This window comes from Ursus maritimus, unplaced genomic scaffold (genome assembly GCF_017311325.1).
Source record: "Ursus maritimus isolate PB19 unplaced genomic scaffold, ASM1731132v1 scaffold_8, whole genome shotgun sequence".
NCBI classification, from domain to species: domain Eukaryota; kingdom Metazoa; phylum Chordata; class Mammalia; order Carnivora; family Ursidae; genus Ursus; species Ursus maritimus.
Window position 1 is genome coordinate 80317843 of NW_024426996.1, and position 15553 is coordinate 80333395.

Genomic DNA, 15553 nt, shown 5'->3' on the forward strand with positions numbered 1-15553 from the left:
GGGGGGGGGGGGGGGGTGCCGGAGAGTGTCGTCCTCTAAGCCAGCACTCCTGCCGCCACTGCGTGTTGCCTAGCTTGTTGTCCGGGTGTGCGGGCCAGAGCCACGGCTCACGTGTGGCGTCTTGGGGCCAAGCGGAGCCTGTGCAGTGGGCGGGCACCACGCGTGGCTCTGGAGGGAGCATGTCCTTCCTCCCCGTCCAACACGTGTCCACGCCGCCCTGCGCCCTTGGCCTTCCCAGTAGCCCCGCCAGCTGCCCAGCTTCTCTTCTCTCATCGGAAAAGTAAACAGCGGTCTGTGTCGTAGCTTTAGTCTGCGCTTCTCACTGCGAGCGGCGCCCAGGCCGCTTCCGTGTCTGAGAGGAACACACCGCGGTGAGCCGTTCCGGGGTGTGTGCGTGTGAGTGCGCGTGGGCGTGTGTGTGTGTGTGTGTGTGCAGGTGTGCGTGTGCACGGGCGTGCCCAGCGCGGCCCCTCGCCGGGAGGGCCACGACCTGCTTTGCCCTCGGGCCATAGGAAGGGCTGTGGTTAAACGTCGCACCGCTTTCTCTAACGTGTGTCGCGGTGCCCCTTGCAGCTCATTTATTTGAAAATTGCCGGGCTGCTGTTCCCAGCCTCCGACCTCCGGCACCCCGTGGTGACCCCCGCGCTGGTGTGCATGAGCCAGCTGCTCACCAAGGTACGTGCTCGCTGGCGCGTGTGGCCGGGGCGGCCGGGCGAGGCTGCGCGGCGTCGCCACTCGGGGCCAAGCCCAGGAAAGACTCACGGAGAGAGAAATGGCCCCAGATGAGGTTACGGAGGGCGTGACACCAAAAAAGAGCCTGTCGAGTCTGACATGGGCTCTGTTTCCCTTTTGGCTTAAAAAGTCCGAATAGTCGCGTTTTCCAGTCTGGTCTGGTGCACACTCCGCGGCGGTCCTTGCGCGCGTGGGTCATCTCGGAAGGGGCAGAGCGTTCGGGCCGGCCACGCGCCTCACCTGCTTTCACCCCGCCGACCACGCTGTGGCGAGGGGCGGTGCTTCCTCTGTGCGGGGGGCGGCTCGGGGCCCAGACCTCAGCTGGGGCGCCAGCTTGTGTAGCTAGCGCAGCCTTCCGGAACCTTCTTCCTGACCACTGACCCCCGCCTGTGCTCGTGTGCCAGTGCCCCGTCCTGTCTCTCCAAGATGTGGTGAAGGGCCTGTTTGTGTGCTCCGTGTTCCTGGACTACGTGTCTCTGTCTCGGAGGTTCATCCCTGAGCTCATTAACTTCCTCCTTGGGACCCTCTACCTCGCAGCTCCAAGCAAGCACGGCCAAGGTGAGTCGGGCTGACGGAGCTTCCTCAGGTACGTTCTATCTTCGCGTCCTTCTGAAAGTCGTTCGGGCTCCTTGTAGAGAGTACGGGACGTGGAAAGGTGAGACGCCTGAAGCCCCGCCGTCCAGAGCAGCGGCCTCTCCTGTGTGCGGCCGTGTGGACGGCCCCGCACCCAGTGGAACCGGGGCCCTGCTGTTCCCACCACCTCGGCTGCCGGCGGACACACGCGGCGAGTCCCAGCGGTGGCATGTACCCCAGATGACCTAGATTTCCTGTCAAAAATACACGAAACAGTTCTTTTATGTTGATTTTGTGTTGAAAAAACATTTTAACATTTGGGCTTAGAGGAATATATCATTAAGATAGACCTTTTCTTACTTTTTTGGGCCACAGGAACACTTGCACTCCCTCTGCGTGGCCCCCATTGTGTTTCTGGCACGCAGCCCAGTCTGTGTAGTTTCTAGAGTGCCGGGAACTTTGGGAGGAGTGCCTGTCAGAAGCCTCGTTGTAACGAGAAGAGTTCTAGCGTCTGTTGACCTTCCAGATGGCACTGGTTTGAGCCCCCCGCCCCCCCCACAGCGCCCGAGATGCTGGCCACTCACTGCTCCCCTCTCGGGTTGTCAGGGTGCTGCCCGGTCTCCTCCCCTTACTCTGTGTCCTTCGGATCGCCTTTCCTGCCCCGATCGATTGCATGTCGTATCTGCGATCTAATGCCACCATGGAGACCATAATGCCTGTTGTGCGGAGCACCTCACCAGTGCTAGGCCGGGGAGGCGGCACTCTCAGCCCCGGCAGCTCCTCCATTAAGGATCCTAAACACACTGTCTGTCCTGCTTTCACTTCCTGACTCACAGCCGAAGCCCCCACGGGCACCTTTAGCTGCACCCGGACTGCACTGACCCCCTCGCCACGTGCTCCTGTGCGCATGGCATGGACCTGGAGAGGCGCAGTCACACCCAGGGGACCTGTCGGGAGGTGGCCGCAGCTCGAGGCGGAGTGGACACTGCAGTGGGGGCAGGCAGCGGGCAAGCAGCAGGCCCCTGTCCCTTCGCCCTGCCACTGCTCGCTTTGCTGTGCCCGGCGTACGCCAGGCCAGGCCAGCTGTGCCTGCTGCCTCGGTCGCTCTTCCGGGTGGTGACGGGGTTAAGTTCCCTCTGCTGGCGTCCGCTCTCTGGGACAGGCCTTCTCTGACCGGGTTCACTGTACCACCTGCTCCTGCTCTCCCCCCTCCACTCTCCTGCCCTGCGTCTCTGGTCCACCGTGTCTCTTTCTGATGCTCCATCTCGTTCGCTCCGTCTTTTGGGTGTTGTGTACTGCCTGTCTCCCCCATGAGGTCAGGGACCTGGGCTGTTCCCTCAGTCACCCCTGCGGACACTGTAACCCCACCTCTGTGTGGTGAACACAGGCTGCGTGTGTCCGAAGTGACTCTCCTAACGGCCTCACCAAGCAGAGGCTGCCCCATGAGCCCATGATGCTGAGGCCGCCTCTGTCCTTGTCTCGCTTGGACTTCAGGTTACACTCTGGTGCACCCTTTCAGAGCATCTGGGAAGAACTCGGAGTTGCTCTTGGTTTCTGACGAAGCAGACACAGCCACGTGGCAGAGGCGAGGCCTGTCTCTCCGCTGGGCAGGCGGACTGAAGGCCCAGACTAAGACGGAGGCCAACCACACCAGGTAGGTGGGCCTGGGGCGCCAGGGGGGCCGTGCTCGGTGCCGGGCCGGCCTGGGGCCGTGAGGACGCAGATGGTACGATCTTACGTGGGGGAATCCTCTACGAGAAGGTGCTAGAGCTACTAAGCCGACTCCGTGCAGCAGTGTCCTACAGTCAGCGGGACATGAGCGGCATTTCTGTACACGGTGAGCAAGTGAAAAGGAAATTAGAAAATTCTATTTACAACAGCGTCAAAAAGAACAAACCACGGGAATCAAAAACAAAGGAAGGAAAGATAATTGAGACTACAAGATACCGCGGACGCTGTTACGGAAGCCCGGAGTGCAGGAAACAGCCCCTGTTCGTGGGTCAGAGGACTCCCCTCCAGACACCATCACGCTGGGGACTGGGTTTCAGCATGTGAATTTGGGGGCACGCACATTCAGCCCACAGGAGGGCTGGGCTTTTTGTCAGAAGCCTTTGGTTCTCTGGGTTTAATTATGGACTATTTGAAATATTCTTCTGTTGTGGTGAAACACACAACGGGACATTTACACCCTGGTGCGGCCACCACCACCGTTCACCCCCAGAAGTCCTCATTCGTAAGACAAATTGTGTACCTGTCACACGCTCGCTCCGTGGCCCCTGGTGCCCCCGTCTGCCTTCTGTCTCCAGCATCTGGCTCCTCTAGGGACCTCCTAGAAGTGGCATCCCAGTAGCCATCCTCTCGTGGCTGGTGTATTCCACTTTATAGCACAGTGTCCTCCAGGTTCGTCCGCGTGGTGGCAGGTGTCAGAGTCTCCTTCCTGTTGAAGGCTGGATAACATTCCATCCTGTGGATGGACCACGTTTTGTTCGTCCGTCCGTCCGTCCACGGACACTTGGCTGCTTGTCTTAGCTGCCGTGCGTAGTGCTGCCGTGAACAGGGGGGTGCCGACGTCTCTTCGAGGCCCTTCTTTTAATTCTTGTGGGTACGAACCCAGATGTGGAATTGCTGGGTCTGTGGGAGTTCTCAGTTTCATTTTTTAGAGCTCTCTGCACACTGTTTTCCACCCCACGTTACTTGGCATCCCGCCAGTTGCTCCATGTCCTCCCAGCATTTGGTATTTAGTTTTGTTTTTTTAACAGTAGCCATTCTCATGGGTCTGAGGTCTTAACTCCGTGCGGTTTCGGTTTGCATTTCCCTGAAGAAGAGTGATGCTGGCGTCTGGCCACGTGCTTCCTGGCCGTCTGTATGTCTTCCCTGGGAATTGTCTGGTCAGGTCCGTGGAAAAAAAAGAAAAAACTTTCCCAGAATATGCGTGTTATTTCTCAAGATAACATCTGCTTGATTTTGCAAATAGTAATTTAAAAACTAAAGTGGAGCCACTCATTTTCAAGTTGCTGCTGCATTTCCCACAGTGACCCTTTCTGCTCAGGGACACGGGGCATCTGTCCTGCCCAATACCACACTGCGGGTGGACTCCGGCCCGTGTTGGGTTTTTCAGAGCTGTGTGTTAGAGATTTTAATTTTTGTTTAGAGGATTGACTGGCAGTGACCGAATGAAACGAGCTGGTCCCCTTCCTGCCTCTGGGCCTGAAGCTGGGTGTCACCCCCTTGCAGACTGTCATGCCTGGCTGTCTGTCTGGCTCTGGTGAAGCACTGCGTGCTGCTCTACAGCTCACTGCCGTCCTTCCATGACATCGTGAGGCCGCTCGGAGCCCTGCTGACGGAGCACCTGGCTGACCGCCGTCACCCCCCGGAGCTCCAGGTGAGGCCTCCCGCCACGGGGCCCTCTGCAGGGGCTCGGCCACCTCCGTGGTCAGGGAGCAGGTTAGTGGGCGAGATTGTCTTGAGGTGGCAGTTCTAGAAATGCCCATGGGAAATGATGGCAGTGGGATAGCGAAGGAGAAGTAACCGTTCTCCTGGACGGGGTCTTGCTCGGTGCCCATGGTGTGGTCCCCCTGGCCAGCCGGGGTCCAGTGAGAGTTCTCCCATGTGTGTCCATAGAGATGGGTCACTCGTGCCCTTTGTAGCAAGTTTCTCTGGGGAAGGAGATTGCACGGTGTCTGCTGGATGCCAAAGCACTCCTGAGTGCCCACGGAGCCTTCTAGAAGGGTCTCAGGCGTCTGTCATCCGGCCAGCGGGAAGTGTGCGCGAGGGTATGAGCTGTCCCCCTGTGCACAGGCCCCCCCACCCGTCTGCACAGCGGCGGGGCTCCCTCACAGCCGGGCCTTGGCTGCACCCCCTTTTAGCAGAGGAGGCCCCGGACCCAGAGGGGCAACGGGCAGGTCTGTCCCCTCACGGGCGGGCCTGCCGCGGCCTCAGCATCCCCCCACGTTTCAGGAGCTATGCCGGAGCACGTTGGCCGACATGGAAAAGCAGGAGCGGCGCTGCCGGCCGCTGATCTGTGAGAAGAGCAAGCCGGTGCCGCTGAAGCTCTTCACCCCCCGGCTGGTCAGAGTGTGCGTGTCAGCCTCGCGTCCCCACATCGGCCGGTGTGGGGCGGGGGCGGGGAGGCGGGCGGGCTAGAGCTCTGACGCTGGCTTCCCCCTCAGCCTTGAGTTCGGGAGGAAGCAGGGGAGCAGCAAGGAGGAACAGGAGAGAAAGAGACTGATCCACAAACACAAGCGTGAATTTAAAGGAGCCGTCCGGGAGATCCGCAGGGACAACCAGTTCCTGGCTCGGATGCAGCTCTCGGAGACCCTGGAACGGTGAGCGCTGGCCAGGGCTGCTGGCGGGGTCAGGCCGGGTCCCCGTGAGTGACCGCCGGCAGTGGGTGGCCCCAGGGCCTGGGCAGGCATGGTCCCGGCCGCTCGAGTGCGCTGGCCCGCATGGATGCGAGCCACTAGCGGGTCACGTAGGGAAAAGGACAAAAACTAATGTAAAAACGGTTTTTTTTCTTTTTCTTTAAGGGATGCGGAAAGAAAACGAAAAGTGAAGCAGCTTTTTAACAGTCTGGCCACACAAGAAGGCGAATGGAAGGCTCTAAAGAGGAAAAAGTTCAAAAAATAAATAGTTCTGCAGACGAGGCAGGGAGATGCTATGCACTGAACATAATAAAGGCTGGTCCCGTGTGCCTGGGCTCTTCCCTGGGCTCCACCCCGCGGGCCTCTGGGACGCGCTTGCCAGCGAGCAGGGCCTCCCGCTCCATCTTGCGCAGACGCGCCTCTGTTAATCACAAGGTTTGGGACTGAGGGCAGGGATATGTTCGGTCCCAGTAACATCTGGTGACGCAGGTGACACGGGGCCCAGCGCAGAGGCCTGGCCCTCCCCGGGCCAGAGGTGGAGGCCGATGTCACACAGCCTGCGGCACACTGACCAGCCCTGCATGGTGGCCCTGGTGCCCGTGCCAAGCAGCCAGTCCCTGAGGTCACACAGCCAGCCGCAGCAATGACCACAGAGGGATTGGAGGCCTGGCCAGAATGACTCTGGCGTCCTGAGGGACAGGGTGACCTGACAGTGGTGGGGAGAATGGGGAGTTTGACCTTGGACAAGCTGGGGGCTGTTGGAACTCAGGATGCAGGGTACGGGGCCAGAATGTCCCTGCAGGTGCGTGGGGCTCAAGCCGCGCTTGCCCAGAGCAGCCCTGGGCTTGGGAATGAGATGCAGGAACACTCAGCCAGCCTCCCCGAGGGTCATCAGAGACCCACTTGCCAGATATCCACAGGCCGTCACAGCCACCTCATGGCTGGGGAGACTGGCCTGCTGTTACCACACGGCCTGTGCTGATACACAGCTGTTGCTGTTTGAATTCACCAAGTCCCTGAACCCGGGACCAAGTCAGGTGCTGGCCTCTCGGGCTGAGGCCTTGCTCTTCAGTCTGGTGGGGATGGGATGTGCTCACAACTAGCCCATAAAGCCCCAGGTCTAGATCTTGTATCCCTGGAACATATCCGTTTGCTCACCCTGGTCTTCTCCCCAACCCCACTCCAGACAGAATTCTTGGAAATATATCTGGAGCTGGGCCATCGCAGCCCTGCCTCTACCCCTTGCAGAGAGGAGTATATAGAACGAGGGGTGGAAGATGGTATGAAACCCAGCTGGGACCCTCCTGGCCAGGGACGGAAGGAGCGCTGTTCCGTTTGGATGAGTTCGTTTGCAGACGTATTCCCAACTCTGCCCTGCTGCCACCACCCCCACCATCTAAGGTAGGAAGTTAACACGGCCAGTCTTTCTGGCATGGAAGCCACAGGCTACTGAAGGGGCAGCATGGCTCAGCTGGAAGAAAATGAACATGACCCAAACCCGTCCTTTGGAGAAGAGCTGACTGGTTTTGATTAGAGGCAGACAGTCTCAGGAACCTTGGAAGCCAGGAGGTGCGGGGGAAGGAGGGCTGAGATGCGGGCGGAGGTGGCGGGCGGGGGGGGGGGCGGAGGAGCTCAGGAGGGAGAAGGGGCGGGCGTCCGCGGCCCGGAACCAGGCAGGCCTGCAGCAGGAGAGGCCAGCGTGCTGCCCGCTGCAGCTCTCGGGGGTCCCCCTTCCCCTCACCCGCCTGTCCTGGGGCCCCGGGGTACGGTGTGTGCGGTCACAGCCGCTGACCGGCACGTCGGAGGCGCCCGCTGGCAGGACAGGGTCGGGGCTGGCCCGCACCACGAGGTCCTCCACGGCGCAGCGCCCCGCACGACCTGCGCTCCGCAAGTGCGGCGGGACGGCAGGAAGGGGCCCCTGCGGCCGAGACCCCGCGGCGGCCCGGCAGACGGAAGCCCCACGGTCCCTCAACACCCGCCCGCACTCAGCGCGCGCCGGCCGGAAGAGGAAGCAGGCTGCCGTCCACACTTTCCGGGGCGGGGGCGTGGTCGGCGCACGCCCCGCCCCTGGCAGGGGGCCCGGCGGTCCATTCCGCATCCGTCCGTCTGTCCGTGTATCCGTGTCCGTCCGTCCGCCCCGAGCGCGCGGCCGCGGCAAGTGCAGGGCGGGGCTGCTCCCGCGTCCAGTGCGCGCCCCACTGCCCCGCCCTGGGGGCCCTCCGGGGCGGGGTCCCGAGTGGGGGCCAGGTCTGGGATTCCGGGCGGGGCGGGGGGCGGAGTTCGGGGCCGGGGTCCGGGCTCCTGGGCGGGGATCGTGTTCGGGGCGCAGGGACGCCGCCGGGGCCGCCCTCCTCCCGGGCCTCAGTTTCCCCGCCCGCTCCGCACGAGGACATGGGGTGGCTGTGTGGGATGGGCTGATGCCCGGGGCCGCGATGCCCCATCCGACCCCTGGCGACGGTTGGTATCAGTGACTGCGGTTTCTTTGCGCAACCCCGCAGCCTGAGTTTCCTGCTGCCCGGGGTCGGGGAGGGAGTGCACAGGGGGAACCCTGTGTTGGGTCGCGGGCGCCCGCTAGCAGGGCGGGCAGGCACTGTCTTTAGGGTGCTTGCTGGCTGTTGTCTGGTTGGGCGCATGGCGGGAGCTGGGGGACTCAGTTTCCCCCCCGTGTAGGGTAGACATCTGGCGCTGGGGTGGCCAGAGGTGGCCTCATGCAGACCTAACACACTCTCAGCCAGGCGGGATCATGGGCTGGGGAGCCGGAGGGAGCTGCACCCCGCGCCCACCTATCCGCCAACAGACGGCGCCAGAGACGCGCGTGATCACTGTGGTCTTCCTTGGCCTCCTGCTGGACCTCCTGGCCTTCACTCTGCTGCTGCCCCTGCTACCAGGGCTGCTGGAGAGCCACAGCCGCGCCCACGTGAGACCGCCCCATGTCCATGCCCAGAGGCGCCCTGACTCCCCCCACGATGGCTGCCCACACCCCCCACCCTTGTCACACTTCCTTGTTCCCCAGGACCCCCTCTATGGCTCGTGGCAGCGAGGTGTGGACTGGTTTGCCACAGCGATCGGGATGCCAGCAGAGAAGAGGTACAACAGTGTCCTGTTTGGAGGTATGGCCCCCAGCCCCATGCAGGGACCCCTGTGATCCTGTCTGGACGCTTGTCTCTGCCCGGGCTCCAGTCAATCCCAGTCCCTGTCCCCGCCTTCCTGCTCCTGGGCACTGTCTGCCCCTCTCCAAGTGCAGTGTCCACTGGTGGTCAGGGCACCTCAGCCAGAGGCCCAGGGCTTGGGAATTGCAGGACCCACCCCTCGGGATCAGGCCCTTGGGGACAGACTGAGTCGTGGTGACCAAAATCTCTTTCTTTCCCAGGTCTGATTGGCTCGGTCTTCTCCTTCCTGCAGTTCCTCTTGGCCCCGCTCACGGGGGCAGTCTCAGACTGTCTGGGGAGGCGCCCGGTGATGCTGCTGTCCCTGGTACGGGGGTGCCCAAGGCGTGAGAGTGTGCAGCTTCCTCTCGCCCGCCTGGCAGCCCTCTGGGAGAAAGTGGGGTTGGCTGTGAGCCCCTCATTGTCCCCTGGGTGTGGTGCTTGAGGGAATGGTGGCTCCCGTGGCCCAGGCAGGCTTTCCCAGAGCTGCTCCTGCCACCTGTAAGGGCCACTGGGAGCACAGGTGGACCTTGGATGCTCCAGAACAGGGCAGGGCCCCAGGGGTGTTAACCTGGGTTTGTCGGCCCAACTCTGGGCCCCTCCTGGCCTCAAGTGACCATACCTGCCCCGTGGACCCCACCCTGAGGCAGGCAGGTCTGGCCACCTCGTACGCCATGTGGGCCGCCTCAAGGAGCTTCGCAGCCTTCCTGGCCTCCAGGGTGATTGGGGGCATCAGCAAGGGGAACGTCAGCCTCTCCACGGCCATCATAGCTGACCTGGGCTCACCTTCCGCCCGCAGCCGAGGCATGGTACGTGCAGGTGATGGGGGATGAGCGGCTGGGGGGCTCCTTGGCTGGGGTCTTCCTGTCTGGCTCAGGCGGCCTTCTCCCCAGGCAGTCATCGGGGTGGCCTTCTCACTGGGCTTCACCCTGGGGCCCATGCTTGGTGCCTCCCTGTCCGCGGAGACGGTACCCTGGCTCGCCCTGCTCTTCGCTGCCTCAGACCTGCTGTTTATTTTCTGCTTCCTGCCAGAGACCCTGCCCCCAGAGAAGCGGGTAAGGGGGAACCCAGAAAGGAACTGAGAGGTCCCAGGGCTGGGGGCTCAGTTCTGTGGGCATGGGGGGATACCCAGCTTGTGTGCCAGTCCCAGATGCCGGGGGCCTGGGCTGCCCTCTCCTGGTGCCCCTGCCTCTAAGGCCTGGCACGGGGAGGGGAGGCCAGGGCAGGTTCAGGTCATGCCCCTCCCCAGCCACCTGGCAGGCCCCTCCAGTCCTGCCCCTGCCCCAGGCACCCTCCATCGCCCCCGGGTTCCAAGCTGCTGCGGATCTGCTCAGCCCCCTGGCCCTGCTCCGTTTCTCGGCCGTGGCCCGCGGCCAGGACCCGCCTGCTGGAGACAGTAAGGAGACACCCCCTCATGAGGGTGGGACTGTCACCTCCTCCAGCTGCCCCAGCCTCCCGCAGCTATCATCAGCCCTTTCCCCACTGCTCCCCAGGACTCAGGAGCCTCCGCCGCCTGGGCCTGGTGTATTTCCTCTACCTCTTCCTGTTCTCGGGACTGGAGTACACGCTCAGCTTCCTTGCCCACCAGCGCTTCCTGTTCAGCAGGTAGGGCTGCCGGCCCCTTGAAGGACCTGGCCTGGGAACGTCCTGCCATCTCCCTGGCCTGACCCCCGGCTTCAGGGCTGACTCCTGCCCTGGCCACGCGCACCATGGAGAACCGGCCGTCACCCCGGCTTCTGACTTGGCCGGGGGAGCAGGGGCGGGCAGCCGGCAGCAGGATTGAGGTGCTCAAAGCTCCCCCGCTCCCAGCTTGCAGCAGGGAAAGATGTTTTTCTTCATCGGCCTCACCATGGCCACCGTGCAGGGTGCCTATGCACGGAGGATCAGCCCCGGCAGGGAGATTGCAGCTGTGAAGGGGGTACGGGGCTCCCCCGGGGAGTGGGGGGGGGGGGCAGGCTGTATCCTGAGCCCTGCTGGAGCTCTGCCGTGCCCACCCACAGGCCATCTTGCTGCTCGTGCCGGCCTTCCTCCTCATCGGCTGGGGGCTCACGCTGCCTGTGCTAGGCTCGGGGCTGCTGCTCTACTCCTTCGGTAAGTGGGCCCTCCCAGGGCCAGGAGTCCTGGGTCACAGCCCTCCGGGTGTCTCCTGCGGGCTGACCTCCACCTACCTGGTGTCTCCCGCCAGCTGCCGCGGTCGTGGTGCCCTGCCTGTCCTCTGTGGTTGCCAACTATGGTGAGAAGCCCTTCCGTTGCTGGAGGCCCCCCAGATGGGAGGAGGCCTGCAGGCACCTGATGGCCTCCTCCCCTTCTTCCCGCAAGGCTCACCCGGGCAGAAGGGCACGATCATGGGCACACTGCGGAGCCTGGGCGCCCTGGCCAGGGCGGTGGGACCCCTAGTGGCTGCCTCAGGTGAGGGCCCCAGGGTGGCCAGGCCAGGCAGGGGGCCACACTACCCCTCTGGCCGCCCGACACTACTGCCATCCTGGGGCCGAGGGGCGGCAGGGACAGGGTGGGCCTGTGTCACCGCTCAGGCTGTCTCTCCACAGTGTACTGGCTGGCAGGGGCCAGGGTCTGCTTCACCGTGTGCTCTGGCCTCTTCCTGCTCCCCTTCCTGCTCCTGTGGAACCTGAGGCCTCCAGCCCACGCGCTCAAGGCCGAGTAGCTGAGCCCCACCCAAGCTGGGGGAGAGGAGGCCCGGCCGCCCCACCTTCCCCTGGGCCCAGACCAGGACAGCCCAGGGCCTGCAGCCCCAGAGGGCCCGAGACACTCCCAGCCCCTCCCTAGGTGTGGACGGCCCTGCCTGTCGGGCTGGGAGCAGTGACTCCAAAACCTTCCAGGCTTTCTGTTGGCTTCTCTCAGTGACACAGGGTCAGCCAGGCCTCTGAATGACAAAATAAAGCAGCTATTTTATATCTAGTGCCTCTCTCCAATACACCGCTGTGCCTCGCCACCCCCACCCCCACAGACCCCCAGGCACCAGAAGCAACTTAGCGGAAGGCTCTTGGAGCTGCACTGAGCAGCATGCCAGGCTCTTCCCGAGTCTGCTGCCATTCTGCACAAGGCTGAGGACAAAGTGGGATGCAGGCCCCTCCAAGCCTGGGCCTGGATACCCGGGCTATGCCCTGCACCCTGGCCGACCGGGAAGGAGGGGCCTCTGTGCCAGGCTCTCCCCATCACAAGTCCTGCCCCAGCCTGTGGAGGAGCAGGCTGGGGGAGGGCAGTCCTGGGCTGCAGGGACCTCCCCGGTGCAGAGCAACAGTGTTCAATCAAGAAATAAACACTTGGGGGTGGTCGAGCATCAGCTCAGGTCATGATCTCAGGGTCGTGGGATCTACCCCCTCCCACCCCCTCCACGGGGCTCTGCACTCACAGCAGGGAGTCTGCTGGAGATTCTCTGCCCCTCCCCCCATGCGCCCACACTGATAAATCTTAAAACACACACACACACACATGGATCTCTTTTTGGGACTCGAGACAAACTTCTGGAAGTCCTACCTTAAGTAAAGGAAAGGACTTAAAATGCAAAACTGCTTTCCAAGTTTAGACAAGGAAACTGCTTAAAGAATTTTATTTGTGAGTAGAACATGTTACAGTGAAGGACGCAGGACCCACCCTCCCAAGCCTGTGTCCATACGCGACGAAACTTCATGTTGTGATACAAAGAGTTAAAATAAGCTACAAAAGTGAAATGAAAGTCATTGCTTACGTGGGACAAAAGGAAAGGGCTAGAGTCGTGGTAAACTGAAGGACGGGGCGAGAGCGGAGACCCTGACCACCACCCAGGCAACAAAACAATACACCGGACAAAGCAAGTCTCCAGAAAGCTCGAAGCAGCGGTCAGCGCCATGCAGCCAGCCTCAGGTCCTGCTTGGAGTCAGGCGTGCGGAACCCCAGCCCAGCTCTGGCACCGGGTCCACCAGGGGCCCCTCCCCGCTTCCAGGGAGGAGGCGAGCCGGCACCTAGCCAGGCCGGCACTGGGCGGCCCCTGGAATGGGTCCTCCACTAGTTTCTGCTAAGCAGCTGCACGTGATTTCTCAGGAATCTCAGTGAAAATTTATGATGTCCCACAAGGAGAGCCGGGCCTGGCTCCATAAACGCCTAGTGTGAGAAGTTAGGGAGGGACCCCTGGGTCCCCTTCTACCTTGAGTTACCTTTTACCAAAACCAGGGGATCTTTCAGGCTGAGTTAAAGTAAGCGGAGATCCCTCCCCAGCTCCAAAACCTCCCGCACAGTAAGTGAGCCGTGCCCTGCTGGCAGGCCGGAGGGAGAAAACTAAAGCAAAAAGTGGCCCGTTCATGCTCGTGGTCAAAATGGAGGATGAATTGCAAACCTGCTGAAAGAAAATTCTAGAAAGGACTCTTCCCCCTCTTAATGTATCTTCTCTATGACAGGAATCTAGAGACCCCAGTAAGAAAGCGGGGGCCCCTGCACCCCGTTTCTGGCCTCTGGGCCATCAGACCATGCACAGGGCACGTGAGGTGTACGTGGGCCCCTTTGCTGCTGGGTCCCCAGCTCTCAAAGGTCGTCAGGGTGCCCGGGACCGCTGGCGGGCACAGGAATGCTTTCACAGGACTGAGGCTCTGTAGCTACGACCCCAGTGAGATCACGGAGCAGGTAATGCCAGCGGGAAGCTCCAAGCTGATTCAGTCACCTGAGACGTGGGGGTGAGGGGGAGCCTAGCAGACACACAGCGCGGGAGACTGCACCACAGGAGGAGAGGGAGGACAAGGCCAGAGCCGCCAGGGCCTCCAACTGTCCGGCCAGAACCAGGACGCACCGTCCCCAGGGGAGAGCGCGCCCGCGGGTGCTGGTCCAGGCAGTGAGGGCGGAGGCAGAGGGGCCACGGAGACGCATCTCCCCCAGCACCCGAGGCCGAGGCCTGCGGCACACGCACACGAGGTTAGCACCGGTCTACATGGGGATTTGGTCACACTGTGAGGGGAGCTCTAGCTACGTGGAGGGTTGGGCTTTTTGCATTCCATGACACGAGACAGGACACAAGACACAATCAGGGGCAGTCTGGTGGCGTCGGTGTGTGCGGGACGGGCCTTCAGGAGTCACTCCTCTTCTTGCTCTTCTTCAGAAAGGAGGGGGTACGGAATTTCTTCTTCTTCTTGGAAGGGGACTTGCCCGGAGACCCATCGCTGCCGGGGTCCACGGCAGCCCCCTCCTCAGCAGCTGGGGAGGTGGCCTCTTCCACTGCCGGGGCGGAAGCTGGCTCGGGGCTGGCCGCCACAGGGGACCTGGCGGGGCTGGGAGGCTCCCGGGCTTCACAGAGCCCCTCCTCCTCCTCCTCCTCCTCCAGTGTGGGGAAGCTGAGCGCTTCTGAAGGCTCATCAGGGGACAGGTCAGGGAGGGTCGGCTTGAAGGTGGCAGCATCACTGTCCTCTCCAGAGGTGGCCTCCTGCGGCAGGTCTGGCGGGCGGGGGACGAGAGACAGGGCTGAAGAGCAGCCTCCGACCCGAGCGGGGCGCCCTGAGAGAGAGGCAGCGCCCCGCACCGAGACGGCTGCGGGGCTGGGCTCTAGGGGCTTTTACTAAGACAAGAGCAAGAAACTTGAAATCAGGTCTACTCCACTTCAAGGCTGGATGTGGCTCATAGTACAAAATGGAGACGCAACCTGGGGAGGGGGGGGCGGTTCAGCTCCTCCTCGAGGACGGTGTGCTGACAGACCCAGACGCGGTTCTGGGGAGAGCTGGGCAGGCCGGCGGCACTGCGCGAGGACCATGTTCTGCACTTAACACCTGAACGGGAGTTTGTTCTAGAACCCTAAGGGCAGTATTAGTAGTTCTGAAATTAGGCCTACATTTGGGTCCACAACACCTGGTCTCCCCCAAGAAGAAAACCATGGAAAACGATGGTTAACTCCCAGACCCCAAGTGTACTATCAACATCAAACAAAATAAAGCCACTGAAGGCGGGAGAATGGAAGCAAAGAGAGGAACTGTAAGGTAAGGGATGGGGCAAAAGGCAGGCCAGCTTCAGCACTCGAACACGGGAACATGAGTGGCCACAAGGTAACTGCTGTAAAGACCCAGCCCAAGGCGGGGTTTCCGGGGAAGGTCCCATCACCCGATCTCTACCTGGACTCTGACCAGGGGGAAACCAGTTTTGTAGATTTTTACGACATCCTACAGAGTTAAAGCGACTGGCTGCTTGGGCAAGACTAAACCATTTAGTACAGAGAAACCAAGCCACGCGTCTGGGCGGGGCTCGGAGCGGAGTGCGGGTGAGGGGCGGCCGAGGGAGGCTCTGGGCCCCAAACGCTTAGCGCTTCGGCTCTGGGAGGCTGGAGCCACCCCGGCTGGCCCCTGAGCCACCTTCTGTCCCACCATAATTAACTGTCCTTACTTAGGGGGACAGGAGGAAGTCAGCATTCACCCTGCAGAACGTGCAGAGGTGGCCTGTGGGGTCTCCGGGGAACTCTACCATGTGACCAAACGCCACATTAAAAACAGCACCAAACAGAGCTCTCTTGCCCCATCCCCAACTACGCTTAAGCGCTCAGCTTAAGCCAAGATCCCAACAGAAGCAACCCGCATGCAGCACGAGGCAAAACCCATCCCCACCCCACCCCCCAGCCTGAACCTCGTCTGGATGTGTGTGTGACCCCGCTGAGCAGTCGCAGGCTGAGCAGGGCCATGTGGCCGCTCGGGAACTCCTGAGACCCCCAGGGCCGTGAGCGGCACTGCCTGGGTCCCCAGGAGCCCCCGGGGCAGGCTGCCACCACCCAGCTCTCCG

The 15553-nt window shown here is 62.0% G+C and overlaps 3 protein-coding genes across 12 annotated transcripts in view; 2 read left to right on the top strand and 1 right to left on the bottom strand.

Annotated features, from left to right (window-relative positions):
• Window positions 1–5993, top strand: part of NOP14 (NOP14 nucleolar protein) — a 19157-nt gene extending 13164 nt beyond the window's left edge. Inside the window, exons 12-18 of one of the 2 annotated variants that reach the window (XM_040625355.1) lie at window positions 574–675; window positions 1137–1290; window positions 2800–2959; window positions 4540–4687; window positions 5263–5381; window positions 5475–5630; window positions 5832–5993. In XM_040625355.1, the coding sequence (XP_040481289.1) occupies window positions 574–675; window positions 1137–1290; window positions 2800–2959; window positions 4540–4687; window positions 5263–5381; window positions 5475–5630; window positions 5832–5931 (939 nt within the window). In that variant the 3' untranslated portion in view covers window positions 5932–5993. Of the gene's footprint in view, window positions 1–573; window positions 676–1136; window positions 1291–2799; window positions 2960–4456; window positions 4688–5262; window positions 5382–5474; window positions 5631–5831 lie in introns of those variants that run through there. The other variant, XR_005833535.1, reaches the window with a different exon arrangement.
• A 1713-nt stretch (window positions 5994–7706) lies between these two features.
• Window positions 7707–11724, top strand: MFSD10 (major facilitator superfamily domain containing 10). 9 transcript variants are annotated; one of them, XM_040625473.1, is made up of 13 exons: window positions 7707–7820; window positions 8398–8583; window positions 8680–8776; window positions 9037–9140; window positions 9463–9621; window positions 9706–9867; window positions 10100–10208; window positions 10284–10417; window positions 10622–10730; window positions 10813–10903; window positions 10998–11045; window positions 11132–11221; window positions 11359–11724. In XM_040625473.1, exons 2-13 carry the CDS (start codon window positions 8410–8412, stop codon window positions 11594–11596), a joined length of 1515 nt encoding a protein of 504 aa, XP_040481407.1. In that variant the 5' UTR covers window positions 7707–7820; window positions 8398–8409; the 3' UTR covers window positions 11597–11724. The 9 variants fall into 9 exon arrangements, with proteins under 9 accessions (XP_040481407.1, XP_040481410.1, XP_040481408.1 ...); XM_040625476.1 differs by having other exon boundaries at window positions 7722–7820; window positions 8402–8583; XM_040625474.1 differs by having other exon boundaries at window positions 7780–7913.
• A 639-nt stretch (window positions 11725–12363) lies between these two features.
• On the bottom strand, window positions 12364–15244 carry LOC121101420 (alpha-adducin-like). The gene is made up of 2 exons (XM_040624931.1): window positions 15194–15244; window positions 12364–14342 (listed from the first exon to the last, which is right to left on the bottom strand). Exons 1-2 carry the CDS (start codon window positions 15242–15244, stop codon window positions 13863–13865), a joined length of 531 nt encoding a protein of 176 aa, XP_040480865.1. The 3' UTR covers window positions 12364–13862.
• Between the last annotated feature and the right edge of the window lie 309 nt (window positions 15245–15553).